This window comes from Mustelus asterias, chromosome 23, assembly GCF_964213995.1.
Source record: "Mustelus asterias chromosome 23, sMusAst1.hap1.1, whole genome shotgun sequence".
NCBI lineage: Eukaryota > Metazoa > Chordata > Chondrichthyes > Carcharhiniformes > Triakidae > Mustelus > Mustelus asterias.
The window spans coordinates 53434424-53448236 of NC_135823.1; the positions used below are offsets into that span (position 1 = coordinate 53434424).

The 13813-nt window shown below is 44.0% G+C and overlaps 1 protein-coding gene across 2 annotated transcripts in view; it reads left to right on the forward strand.

Moving 5' to 3' along the window:
• The window catches only part of dnaaf5 (dynein axonemal assembly factor 5), a 117314-nt gene extending 115458 nt beyond the window's left edge, over positions 1-1856 (forward strand). Inside the window, exon 12 of one of the 2 annotated variants that reach the window (XR_013500689.1) lies at positions 555-1820. Coding sequence is in view for 1 of the 2 variants with exons in the window: in XM_078240642.1 (XP_078096768.1) it covers positions 555-694 (140 nt within the window). In the remaining variant the exon portion in view is untranslated. Of the gene's footprint in view, positions 1-554 lie in introns of both variants that reach the window. The other variant, XM_078240642.1, reaches the window with a different exon arrangement.
• The last annotated feature ends 11957 nt before the right edge of the window (positions 1857-13813 follow it).

The following is a 13813-nucleotide window of genomic DNA, read 5'->3' on the forward strand; positions in this document are numbered from 1 at the left end:
ATACGTGGGGTTGTGGGGATAGAGACTGGGGGGGGGGTGGATTGCTGTTGGTGCAGACTCGATGGGCCAAATGGTCTCCTTCAGCACTGTAGAATTCTATGATAATTGCAACTCTTTCTTTCTAAAGACTGTGGATGACTTTTTCTCAGAGCATCGCTGATCTCTGGAATTTGCTTCCTCAAAGGGCAGAGGAAGCTGTCACTGAATATATTCAAAGCTGAGTTGGAGTTTTGAAGGAGGATGGGCAGGAAATTGGAGTTAAGGCCACAATCAAATCATATTTATATATTATATACATACTATATATATATATATATAAGTAACATATTTATATATATAATATATATATACTATAGCATATACTATATATATATATAAATATGCTACTTATGTTATTGAATGGCGGAGCAGGCTCAAGGATCTGAATGGCCGACTCCTGCTCCAATTCTTTTTTTTCTCGTGACTTTTAGGTGGACTTTGAGAAAGTGTTCATGTATATATTTTTGTGTTAAAAATGCAGAAGGGTTGATTTTCCCCATGTTTCCTCTCAACAGATGTTCTAAAAGTAGGAAGTTTTCTTTCTCCATCACTGCTGACGCAAGAGATCGAGGCTGTGAAACACAAACATCGCAGCCCTTATTACTGTGAACAGCTGCTGCAACATATTCAGGGACTGAACGGAGACGCCAACTAAGTCTGGAGCCTGACGCTTCAACTGGGGATAGGATACAGATGCTGTGTAGAATCACAGCAGAAAAATATGCACGTGGTATTTATCGAAAATGGATGAAAGGGGCAAAAGTTACTCTTGAACATGGTATTTAATGGTAGATATTTTAATACCAAAATACCCCATTTATTGGTCCCTAAAGTTGGCTGTGAAACATTGGCACATAATTCTTCATCTTGTTTAAAGCGTTTCAAAGAAGGAAGTCGCAAGATCTCTGCAGGACATTCTTGTATCAAATCACAGGGGGCTTGTTGAAATGCTACCCTAATAACCTCTAAGCAATTTGGACGAGCAATAAGTTTTTTTTTTCAAATTCTGGTTTTCCAATGTATGAAATGGCGATGTTTAAAAGACCATGTGTGAAGCACAGGAAGTTACTACTCTTAAGTGTTTCTGAATTGACACTGGAGCCCAGGATAGTATCGCAGTGGTGGAAAATGCTGGAAGCACGCAGCAAGATGGTTGATATTTTCCAAAGTAAAAGGAATGGTTTGAACTTGTGTCCTAATGCATCCTTCCTCTCAAAGATGTGTACAGCCAACACTTTCAGATTTCATTTCCGATGCCCTGCAATTTCTGTTCCCATTACTGAACCTGATGCCTTATTATTGGGAGTGGGTGGGGGGTTAGGAGTGGATTAATGGGTAGTTAATATATTAATTTTTCTTCTATATTTTTGTTCCAAGTAACATTTATTGTTTGTTTCACTCACCGCTGCTCTATGATTTTAGCGTCTGTATTTTTAGAATCGTATTTTTCTTTTTCTTTGCATTTTTGTTCTTAAATTAGATTTTATTTCTCCGTGAAAGTCGGTCACCAAATACAGTATTTGTTCCTGAAAGGATTATTTTTCTTGTGGATTTTGCTGGTACATTGTTTCTGGTTAGCATATTAAAACAGATTGCAATGTCAATATTATATCATATTTGCATTTTATACACCAAATTTTATAGTTTAAAATAGCAGGTCTTTGAATATCTTTAGAATGTACAAAAAAAACCCTTTTTGAAAATTTCCACGGAGTTGAGTGTTTTGAGTATCTTTACAATAAAAATAAAACTATATTTGCTGCAGGCATTTTATGCAGTGCATGTTGCGTTGTTGAATAAATAATTGATTGATTGGGAGAAAGTCTTTCTTTTGGGACTTGAGATGCAAGTGCACAACGTAAAGGATGGCACTGAAGGAATTATTCACCCAGTACAAAAATTGCAGCGCAAGATTGGAGTTTCTCGTTGCGCACTTTCAGGTGAAGCTTTGAATATCTTTTGTGTTTGGATTGCCTCTGGAAGAAATCGTCTTAGCCAGGAGGCTAAGGTTGGCGAGGGAAAGGAATCTTTCAGTCATGTGCATCTGCTAACAATGGGTGGATTACTCCAAATAAGGGAATTTGGGAGGTAAGTAATTAAGTCTCTCAACTCATTTGATTTTTATTTATTCATTCGTGGGACATGGGTGTCACTAGCTGGCCAGCATTTATTGTCCATCTCTAGTTGCCCTTGAGAAGGTGGTGGTGAGCTGCCTTGAATCGTTACAGTCCACGTTAACCCACAATGCCATTAGAGAGAGAATTCCAGGATTTTGACCCAGCGACTGCGAAGGAACGGCGATATATTTCCAAGTCAGGATGTTGAGTGGCTTGGAGGGGAACTTGCAGGTGGTGATGTTCCCATGTATCTTTTGCCCTTGTCCTTCTAGGTGGAAGTAGTCGTAGGTTTGGAAAGTGCTGTGTGAGGATCTTCGGTGAATTTCTGCAGTGGATCTAGTATCCCGCACAAATCATAGATGAGATACATGCATTTGAGAAAATCTAAATAAAATTCCATCCTGGAAAAATTCAGGCTGGAACCAAAGGGTATTCCTTTCAAATACCCTGTATAAAGTACGTCTGTTCACTGCATTTTTTTCTCTCTCTCTAAATTTTTTACTGACCCTTAAAGTTACAAAGCCAATGCTCAGAGTGGACCGGGCAGACCCAAATCCATTCCTTGCTTTCTCTAAATGCAAATTGAATCCAATTCATGATCCCTACAAGAGAGTCAACCAGATCCAAGCTGACAAGATAAGGCATTGCACCCCATCTTGGCATGATCTGATGCTTGATCTTAACCAAAAGGCCAAGATTATCCTACCATTAGTGTCAGCCATTCTTGTGATCTCTCAACACCCAAGCGGCTTCTTGCATTCAGTGTTGAATGAAAGTGTGTTGATTGTAAATAATCAATACTTCAATCAATACCCGAAAGGCTTTTTTTTCATCATCTCTGCCCTCAATGTGAAGTCCTGTTCACAGATTTTGGTTTGAAGAGAGGGAGTTAGTTGTCTGTCGGTGATCTCCAGTGGTTTCAGTGCCTTCCCCTGTGCCTCCCTCCTTTGCTCATGATTTTATATTTCCTTCAAATTCTGCAGATTGTTCCAGCTGAGAGTGGACACAGAAAAATAGAAGATAGCAGCAGGAATAGGCCATTTGGCCCTTCGAGCCTGCTCCGCCATTCATTATGATCTTGGCTGATCGTCCAACTGAATAGCCTAATCCTACCTTTTCCCCATAACCTTTGATCCCACTTGTCCCAAGTGCTCTATCCAGCCGCCTCTTGAATACATTCAATGTTTTGGCATCAACTACTTCCTGTGGTAATGAATTCCACAGGCTCACCATTCTTTGGGTGCAGAAATGTCTCCTCACCTCCGTCCTAAATGGTCTGCCCTGAATCCTCAGACTGTGAGCCCTGGTTCTGGACTCCCCCACCATCGGGAACATCCTCTCTGCATCTACCCTGACTCGTCCTGTTAGAACTTTGTAAGTTGCTATGAGATTCCCCCCTCATTCGTCTGAACTCTAGCAAAAACAATCCTAACCTAGTCAATCTCTCCTCATATATCAGTCCTGCAATCCCCAGAATCAGCCAGGTAAACCTTCGCTACACTCCCTTGGGAGCAAGAGCATCCTTCCTCAGAAAAAGAGACCAAAACTGCACACACTATTCTAGATGTGGCCTCACCAAAGCCCTGCATAGTTGCAACAACACCTTCCTGCTCCTGTACTCAAAACCTCTCGCAATGAAGGCCAACATACCATTTACCGCCTGCTGCACCTGCACGCTTACCTTCAGCGACTGGTGCACAAGGACACCCAGGTCCCCCTGCGTACACCCCCCTCCCAATTTACAGCCATTCAGGTAGTAATCTGCCGCCTTGTTTTTGCTTCCAAAGTGAATAACCTCACATTTATGCAATGTAGTGCCTGAGATTCCTTGAGGTTCACCCATGCGGCTGTGCCAGGGATCAGTCAGATAACAGGCCTTGATCTTCCCTCAGGCAGTCTTATCAGACAAGCAAAAGAACATTGGGATGCGACTGGTCCAACCACAACTAAAGATCCCTTGTGATGAAGCTTCGCAAGGTTGGGAAGAACTCCAAATCATTGGTCAAATTATCTTTACAGCGTCAGTGCAGATGATGTGACTTGTCTTATTGTTCACTATAATGTCAAAGGGACAATGTTTCTGTGATTTCTTTCACTGTCTGACTAGGCAGTACGTGCAAGATAACAACACGGGCATTATGCCCCATCTCTGCACAGGCTTAGTATTGTATTCAGCTCTGTTACCTTGGTTTGGATCTCCAGAAACATCTTCAATACTTGCAGTGAGGCCAGCATAATGTCTGGAACAGAGTTGAATGACAACATCGCCCCATTGTTTGCCCCATCAACATAGTGGATGATAGTCCTGTTCAGCAAATGGGCTAAATAGCTATTTCTTCTTCTGACCTGCATGTTATCTTTCAAATGTTTTGATAGCCAGAGCAAAGAATGTCCTGTGCAGGCCAGTGATTGTTGGAAACACAGTTTATTGAGTTACTTTTGAGATGCATTGGGAAAAGGTGAAAATAATCTGTAAAAAATCTGAAATCGGAATTGGGAATTCAAAAGAAAATGGGGACCGTTTCACAATCATTTCATTGCAATGTTCATTCTGTCGCCCACCTCTGTCACGACTTCTTTCTGCTGCTGACACCCCACCTGCCTTTTGTCACCTCCATACTTCACTGTTTCAGTCTCTTGGCCGACCTCCCATCCACCACCTGCCCGAAATTCCAGCACTCCCGAAACTTTTATCATTATCCTGTTATTACCATTATCCCAACAAAACTCATCTCCAAGTTCCGTGGCCTAGGGCTTGGCTCCCCCCTCTGCGACTGGATCCTAGATTTCCTAACCCACAGACTGCAATCAATTAGAAAAGGCAATGACATCTTCTCCATGATCATCCTCAACACCGGTGCTCTACAAGGCTGTGCTCTCAGCCCCTTATTATTCTCCTTATACACCTCTGACTGTATGGCCAAATTCCACTCCAACTCGATTTTCAAGTTTGCTAACGACACCATTATGTGTCATTATGGGTTGGATCTCAAACAGTGACGAGACTGAGTACAGGAATGAGATAGAGAATCTGGTGAACTGGTGCAGCAATAATAATCTCTCCCTCGATGTTAGTAAAATGAAGGAGATTGTCATCGACTTCAGGAAGTGTAGTGGAAGACATACTTCTGTCTACATCAACGGTGATGAAGTGGAAATGGTCAAGAGCTTCAAGTTTCTAGGTGTCCAGATCACCAACAATCTGTCCTGGTCCCTCCACGCTGAAGCTATAGTTAAGAAAGCCCACCACTGCCTCTACTTTCTCAGGAAGCTAAGGCAATTCAACATGTCCATTATGACTCTCACCAATTTCTACAGATGCACCACGGAAAGCATCCTTTCTGGATTACAGCTTGGTATGACTCCTGCTCTGACCAAGACCACAAGAAACTACAAAGGATTGTGAATATCGCCCAGTCCATCATACAAACCAGCCTGCCATCTATTACTGCTGCCTTGGAAAAGCAGCCAGCATAAACAAGGACCCCACGCGCCCCAGACATTCTCTCTTCCACCTTCTTCCATTGGGAAAAAGATACAGAAGTCCAGGAACACGTACCAACCGACTCGAGGACAGTTTCTTCCCTGCTGCCGTCAGACTTTTGAATGGACCTACCATATATTAAGCTGATCTTTCTCTACACCCTATCAGTAACTGCAACACTATATTCTGCACCCTCTCCTTTCCTTTTCCCCTAACTACTCTATGAATGGTATGTTTTGTCTGTATTGTGTGCAAGAAACAATACTTTTCACTATCCCAACACATGACAATAAATCAAATCAAAACCTTTTGCTGGTATCCTGTCCATGCACAGTGCCTCAAAACCTCAAATTTAATATTCCATCATGCTCTTGCCCCCTCCCTATCTCTGTTGTGTCCTTCAGCCCCAAAAGCCCCACCTGTGCATATGTGTACTGTGCATTTCTGTATTTCTTCCTGCCCACCCTCCATCCTACACTAATCCTTATAAGATCGCACTTAAAAACATCTCTTTTTAATTCATGGGATGTTAGTGTCACTGGCAGTCCAGCATTTATTGCCCATCTGTTAATGCCCTTCATCCAAGTTTCCTTTGTCTTTCTGTTCAGGTTTGGTTAAGTCTCTCCTGGATATGTTGAGATGTTTGGCTACATTAAAGGATTAAGAGTCTTGTTTGTTCCAATTCGCCAATCATTCACTTGTAATATTGATGTGTATCACTTGGTGGCACTAGAGAGTTGAAGTTTTCTCTGCAAAATACAAGTTCTTATCACATCTGATACAAAGGTTTCTTTCACTTCACCCCATTCTTCACCCCTGCTATCCCACCAACACAGATTGAAAGTAAGACAGTTCCTCTTTTTTCATTTCTTCACAACTGTTTTCTTTTTATCAATAAAGAACAAAGAAAATTACAGCACAGGAACGGGCCCTTTGGCCCTCCGAGCTTGCACCGACCGTGCTGCTGGACTGAACTAAAACCCCCTACCCTTCCGGGGACCACATCCCTCTATTCCCATCCTATTCATGTATTTGTCCAGACGCCCCTTATAACTCACTATTGTATCTGCTTCCACTACCTCCCCCAGCAGTGAGTTCCAGGCACCCACCACCCTCTGTATAGAAATCTTGCCTCGTACATCTCCTTTAAACCTTGCCCCTCGCACCTTAAACCTATGCCCCCTGGTAATTGACTCTTCCACCCTGGGAAAAAGCTTCTGACTATCCACTCTGTCCATGCTTCTCATAATCTTGTAGACTTCTATCAGGTCGTCCCTCAACCTCTGTCGTTCCAGTGAGAACAAACCAAGTTTGTCCAACCTCTCCTCATAGTTAATGCCCTCCATACCAGGCAACATCCTGGTAAATCTTTTCTGTACCCTCTCCAAAGCCTCCACATCCTTCTGGTAGTGTGGCGACCAGAATTGAACACTATATTCCAAGTACGGCCTAACTAAGGTTCTATAAAGCTGCAACATGACTTGCCAATTTTTAAACTCAATGCCCCGGCCGATGAAGGCAAGCATGCTGTATGCCTTCTTGACTACCTTCTCCACCTGCGTTGCCACTTTCAGTGACCTGTGTACCTGTACACCCAGATCCCTCTGCCTATCAATACTCTTATGGGTTCTGCCATTTACTGTATATTTCCCATCTGTATTAGACCTTCCAAAATGCATTACTTCACATTTGTCCGGATTAAACTCCATCTGCCATCTCTCCGCCCAAGCCTCCAACCGATCTTTATTTTGCTGTATCCTCTGATGGTCCTCATCGCTATCCGTAAATCCACCAACCTTTGTGTCATCCGCAAACTTACTAATCAATCCAGTTACATTTTCTTCCAAATCATTTATATATATATATATATTTACAAACAGCAAAGATCCCAGCACTGATCCCTGAGGAATGCCACTTGCCACAGCCCTCCATTCAGAAACGCACCCTTCCACTGCTACCCTCTGTCTTCTTTGACCGAGCCAGTTCTGTATCCACCTTGTCAGCTCACCTCTGATCCCATGTGACTTCACCTTCTGCACAAGTTTGCCATGAGGGACCTTGTCAAAGGCCTTACTGAAGTCCATGTAGGCAACATCCACTACCCTACCCTCATCAATCATCAAGCTTCCTATGTAAGACCCTGAACATCTCGAAGTGGTTGGCAGCCAATAAAGTATTTTTTGAAGTGTAGCCACAGTTGTAATATAGGAAACACAGTAATTTGTGGTCGACATGCTCCCACAAACAGCATTGTGGTAATGGCCAGCTAATCTGTTCTATATGATGTGATTGAGGCCCTTCCTTGAAACAGACTTCAGATCTTTTACACCCGTCCAAACAGGCAGAAGGGGCCTCGATTTTACGATTTACCCAAAAGACAGTGCAGCACTCCCTCAGTACTGCATTGAGAGTATCAACTGGGGATTTTTGTACTCAGGCCCTGGAATGGATTACACATGTATTTACCCCACTAATCCCCCGAACCTACATATCTTGGGACACTAAGGGACAAATTAGCACAGCCAATCCATCTAATCTACACATCATAGAATTATAGAATCCCTTCAATGCAGAAGGAGGCCATTCAGCCCACCGAGTCTGTACTGACCTGAATCCCACCCAGGCCCTATTCCTGTAACCCCACATATTTACCCTGCTAATCCGCCTGACACTAGGGTCAATTTAGCACGGCCAATCAACCTAACCCGTACATCTTTGGATTGTGGGTGGAAACCGGAACATCCGGAGCAAATCCATGCCGATATGGGGTGAACGTACAAGCTCCCAAGTCCAGAAATCAAACCGGGTCCTTGATACTGTGAGGCAGCAGTGCTAACCACTGTGCCGCTCTATAACACCCCAAAATAATATTCCTATAACATCCTTGATGCCTGGCTTCTGCGTGATTATGTCTCAACGCATTATCACAAGAACCTGGGTTCATGTTAGCGATTTGCATCACTCTCTCCAGAATCTTCACCCAAATTCTTCCTTTCTCTTTGGAGTCAGTTGAAGCTCAATGGCTAATGTTCTTGCCTCGGGGTCAGAGGTTCCTGGGTTCAAGCCCACTTGAGAGATTTGAGCATAAAATACAGCTGGCAGTATAGAGGAATTGGCGCATTGTTAGTGAAACTTTTGTCACCTCCATACTTCACTATTTCAGTCCCTTGGCCGACCTCCCATTCACCACCTGCCCAAAATTCCAGCGCTCCTGAAACTTTTATCATTATCCCGTTCTTACCATTATCCCAACAGAACTCATCTCCAAGCTCCGGGGCCTAGGGCTTGGCTCCCCCCTCCGCCCTCAGGTGAAGATTCTGGAGAGAGTGATGCAAATGGACCCAGGTTCAGGTGATAATGCGATGAGTCACGCAGAAGCCAGGCATCAAGGATGTTATAGGAATATCATTATAGGGGTGTTATAGGGCGGCACAGTGGTTAGCACTGCTGCCTCACAGTACCAGGGACCCGGTTTGATTTCTGGCCTTGGGTGTTTGTGTGGAGTTTGTACGTTGGTCCCGTATCTGCATGGATTTGTTCCGGATGTTCCGGTTTCCTCCCACAGTCCAAAGATGTGTGGGTTAGGTTGATTGGCCGTGCTAAATTGACCCGAGTGTCAGGGGGTGAGCAGGGTAAATATGTGGGGTTACAGGAATAGGGCCAAAATTAGTGCTTTTGTTTAGCTGAAATCTTAACCCAAGACCCAGTCTGCCCTCTTGGATGGATGTGAAGGATTCCATTGCACTATTTAGAAGAAAAGCAGGTGAACTCTCCTCAATGCCCTGACCAATAGTTAACTCAACCAATGCCAGCAAAAACATGATGCCTGAACATCATCACATTGTCTTTTGTCGGAGGCAGCACAGTGGCACGGTGGTTAGCACTGCTGTCTCACAGCGCCAGGGACCTGGGATCGATTCCCAGCTTGGGTCACTGTCTGCGTGGAGTCTGCACGTTCTCCCCATGCCTGCGTGGGTTTCCTCCGAGTGCTCTCGTTTGCTCCCTCAGTCTGAAAGAAGTGCTGGTTAGGTGCATTGGCCATGCTAAATTCTCCCTCAGTGTATCCGACTAGGGGATTTTCATTGCAGTGTCAATCTAAACCTACTTGTGACATTTTAACTTGCTGTGCAAATTGGCTGCGCATTTCCTGCACAACAACAGTGGCTCATACACTTCAATAATAGTTTAGTTATTGACTAACCAAGGAGAGGGGCCATGTTTTTGAGGAAGAGAAGGTGTTACAGGCTAATAGGCTGGAGGAAATAGTTGTTCGGAGGGAGGATGTACTGGCAGTTTTGAATAAACTGAAGGTCGATAAGTCCCCTGGGCCTGATGAAATATATCCTAGGATTCTTTGGGAGGCAAGGGATGAGATTGCAGAGCCTTTGGCTTTGATCTTTGGGTCCTCACTGTCCACGGGGATGGTGCCAGAGGACTGGAGAGTGGCGAATGTTGTTCCTCTGTTTAAGAAAGGGAATAGAAATGACCCTGGTAATTATAGACCGGTTAGTCTTACTTCGGTGGTTGGTAAATTGATGGAAAAGGTCCTTAGGGATGGGATTTACGACCATTTAGAAAGATGCGGATGAATCCGGGATAGTCAGCACGGATTTGTGAAGGGCAAGTCGTGCCTCACAAATTTGATAGAATTTTTTGAGGAGGTAACTAAGTGTGTTGATGAAGGTAGGGCAGTTGATGTCATATACATGGATTTTAGTAAGGCGTTTGATAAGGTCCCCCATGGTCGGCTTATGATGAAAGTAAGGAGGTGTGGGATAGAGGGAAAGTTGGCCGATTGGATAGGTAACTGGCTGTCTGATCGAAGACAGAGGGTGGTGGTGGATGGAAAATTTTCGGACTGGAGGCAGGTTGCTAGCGGAGTGCCACAGGGATCAGTGCTTGGTCCTCTGCTCTTTGTGATTTTTATTAATGACCGAGAGGAGGGGGCTGAAGGGTGGATCAGTAAATTTGCTGATGACACCAAGATTGGTGGAGAAGTGGATGAGGTGGAGGGCTGTTGTAGGCTGCAAAGAGACATAGATAGGCTGCAGAGCTGGGCTGAAAAATGGCAAATGGAGTTTAACCCTGATAAATGTGAGGTGATTCATTTTGGTAGGACTAATTTAAATGTGGATTACAGGGTCAAAGGTAGGGTTCTGAAGACTGTGGAGGAACAGAGAGATCTTGGGGTCCATATCCACAGATCTCTAAAGGTTGCCACTCAAGTGGATAGAGCTGTGAAGAAGGCCTATAGTGTGTTAGCTTTTATTGATGTGGAGATGCTGGCGTTGGACTGGGGTAAACACAGTAAGAAGTTTAACAACACCAGGTTAAAGTCCAACAGGTTTATTTGGTAGCAAAAGCCACACAAGCTTTCGGAGCTCTTAGCCCCTTCTTCAGGTGAGTGGGATAGAGGGAAAGTTGGCCGATTGGATAGGGAACTGGCTATCTGATCGAAGACAGAGGGTGGTGGTGGATGGAAAATTTTCGGACTGGAGGCAGGTTGCTAGCGGAGTGAGTCCTTCAGTGAGTCCTTCAGTGAGTTCCCACTCACCTGAAGAAGGGGCTAAGAGCTCTGAAAGCTTGTGTGGCTTTTGCTACCAAATAAACCTGTTGGACTTTAACCTGGTGTTGTTAAACTTCTTACTTAGCTTTTATTAACAGGGGGTTGGAGTTTAAGAGCCGTGGGGTTATGCTGCAACTGTACAGGACCTTGGTGAGACGACATTTGGAATATTGTGTGCAGTTCTGGTCACCTCACTATAAGAAGGATGTGGAAGCGCTGGAAAGAGTGCAGAGGAGATTTACCAGGATGCTGCCTGGTTTGGAGGGTAGGTCTTATGAGGAAAGGTTGAGGGAGCTAGGGCTGTTCTCTCTGGAGTGGAGGAGGCTGAGGGGAGACTTAATAGAGGTTTATAAAATGATGAAGGGGATACATAGAGTGAACGTTCAAAGACTATTTCCTCGGGTGGATGGATTACAAGGGGGCATAACTATAGGGTGTATTACAAGGGGGCATAACTATAGGATGTATTACAAGGGGGCATAACTATAGGGTTCATGGTGGGAGATATAGGAAGGATATCAGAGGTAGGTTCTTTACGCAGAGAGTGGTTGGGGTGTGGAATGGACTGCCTGCAGTGATAGTGGAGTCAGACACTTTAGGAACATTTAAGCGGTTATTGGATAGGCACATGGAGCACACCAGGATGATAGGGAGTGGGATAGCTTGATCTTGGTTTCAGATAAAGCTCGGCACAACATCGTGGGCCGAAGGGCCTGTTCTGTGCTGTACTGTTCTATGTTCTTTAGTGACTCAGCAGCTCTTTTGCATGCCCTGAGGTGTCAACAGCATTATATCTATGCAAATCTTATTTTCTGTCAACTTTTGAACAGAATAAAAGCACTTGGAAATTTGCTCTAATTGGTTCCTGTGTCTATTTCTCGATCTAGTTTCTAGATCAGCGATTCGCAAACATTTTGGGTTGTAGACCCCTTTTCAAATGGATTAATAATCATAGACCCACCCCCAGCTAAATGATAGTATTTAATATTCCATAATAATTTGACATTGCTGTAGGTAAAGTGAACTTTAATAATGATTTTAAGAAAACAGGTATTTACATATATAATCAGTTAAATGGGTCTACCTGCTTCTCCACAGAGTCTTATCTATCCTTGGCAGCAGCCCAGAGAGAGCAAAACATGGAGAAACTACTAGAGGAATGAGGGACAACAGCATCAACATGATCAATAGCCCATTCACCATTACATCAATAGACAATCAATTCACAATCAATAGCTATATCCTGGACTTCAATTAGCAGCAAGGTGGCACGGTGGTTAGCACTGCTGCCTCACAGTGCCAGGGTCCTGGGTTCGATTCCAGCCTCGGGTGTGGAGTCTGCACATTCTCCCCGTGTCTACGTGGGTTTCCTCCGGGGTGCTCCGGTTTCCTCCCACAGTCCAAAGATGTGCGGATTAGGTTGATTGGCCATGCTGAATTGCCCCTTAGTGTCAGGGGGATTAGCAGGTTAAATACGTGGAGATGGGGCCTGGGTGGGATTGTTGTAGGTGTGGACTTGATGGGCCGAATGACCTCCACCTACACTGTAGGGATTCTATGATTAACGAAGTCTCAGGCGTGCGGACAATTTGGAATCTAAATTGTTCATTTTGGCAATTACAAACCGAGTTTAGTAATATAATTTAAAATATGCAAACAGCCTAGTCACTTTGAATTGTCCTTTTCCTGTCTCTTAGAGTTAAAAGTGTACATTTCGCCGATAGACTCAATAATTTTAAACTGTTCTTTTTAATCATTTGAAATTGTTCTAACTTCTGACATAGAATTAGAAGCAGGGGTAGGCCATTCATCCCCTTGAGCCTGTTCCACCACTCAACTGGATGTTGGCTAATCTAATTTAACGCAGTAAGGAGTCTCACAACACCAGGTTAAAGTCCAACAGGTTTATTTGGTAGTACATTGGTAGTATTTGGCTGCTACCAAATAAACCTGTTGGGCTTTAACCTGGTGTTGTGAGACTTCTTACAGTGCCCACCCCAGTCCAACACCGGCATCTCCACATCATGGCCAATTTATCGCCCTTTTCAGTACTTTCCTCATATCTTCATCTCATTCAATACCATTTTCAGCATTATCCCATATCCTTAAATGTATTTAATGTCTAGAAAACTGCCTTGAACGTACTCGATGACTGAGTCTCCACAGCCCTCTAGGATAGTGAATTCCAAAGATTCACCACCCTATGAGTAAGACGTTCCTCCTCTCAGTCCTAAATGCCAATCCTTTCTACAAAGAACAAGAACAAAGAACAGTACAGCACAGGAACAGGCCCTTCAGCCTTCCAAGCCTGCGCCGATCACATTGTCCTATCCAGACCAACTGCTTATATCCCTCTATTCCCCGTCTGTTTATGTGTCTATCCAGATAAGTCTTAAATATCGCTAACGTATCTGCCTCACCCACTTCACTTGGCAGCGCATTCCAGGCCCCCACAACTCTGTGTAAAAAAACTTCCTCTGCACAGCTCCACTGAACCTTTCCTCCCTTATCTTGAACTTATGTTGAGACTATGTTTCCTGGTTCTAGACCCCTCCTGCCAGGGGAAACATTCTCGCTGCATCTAGTCTGTTGAGCCCTGTAAGAATT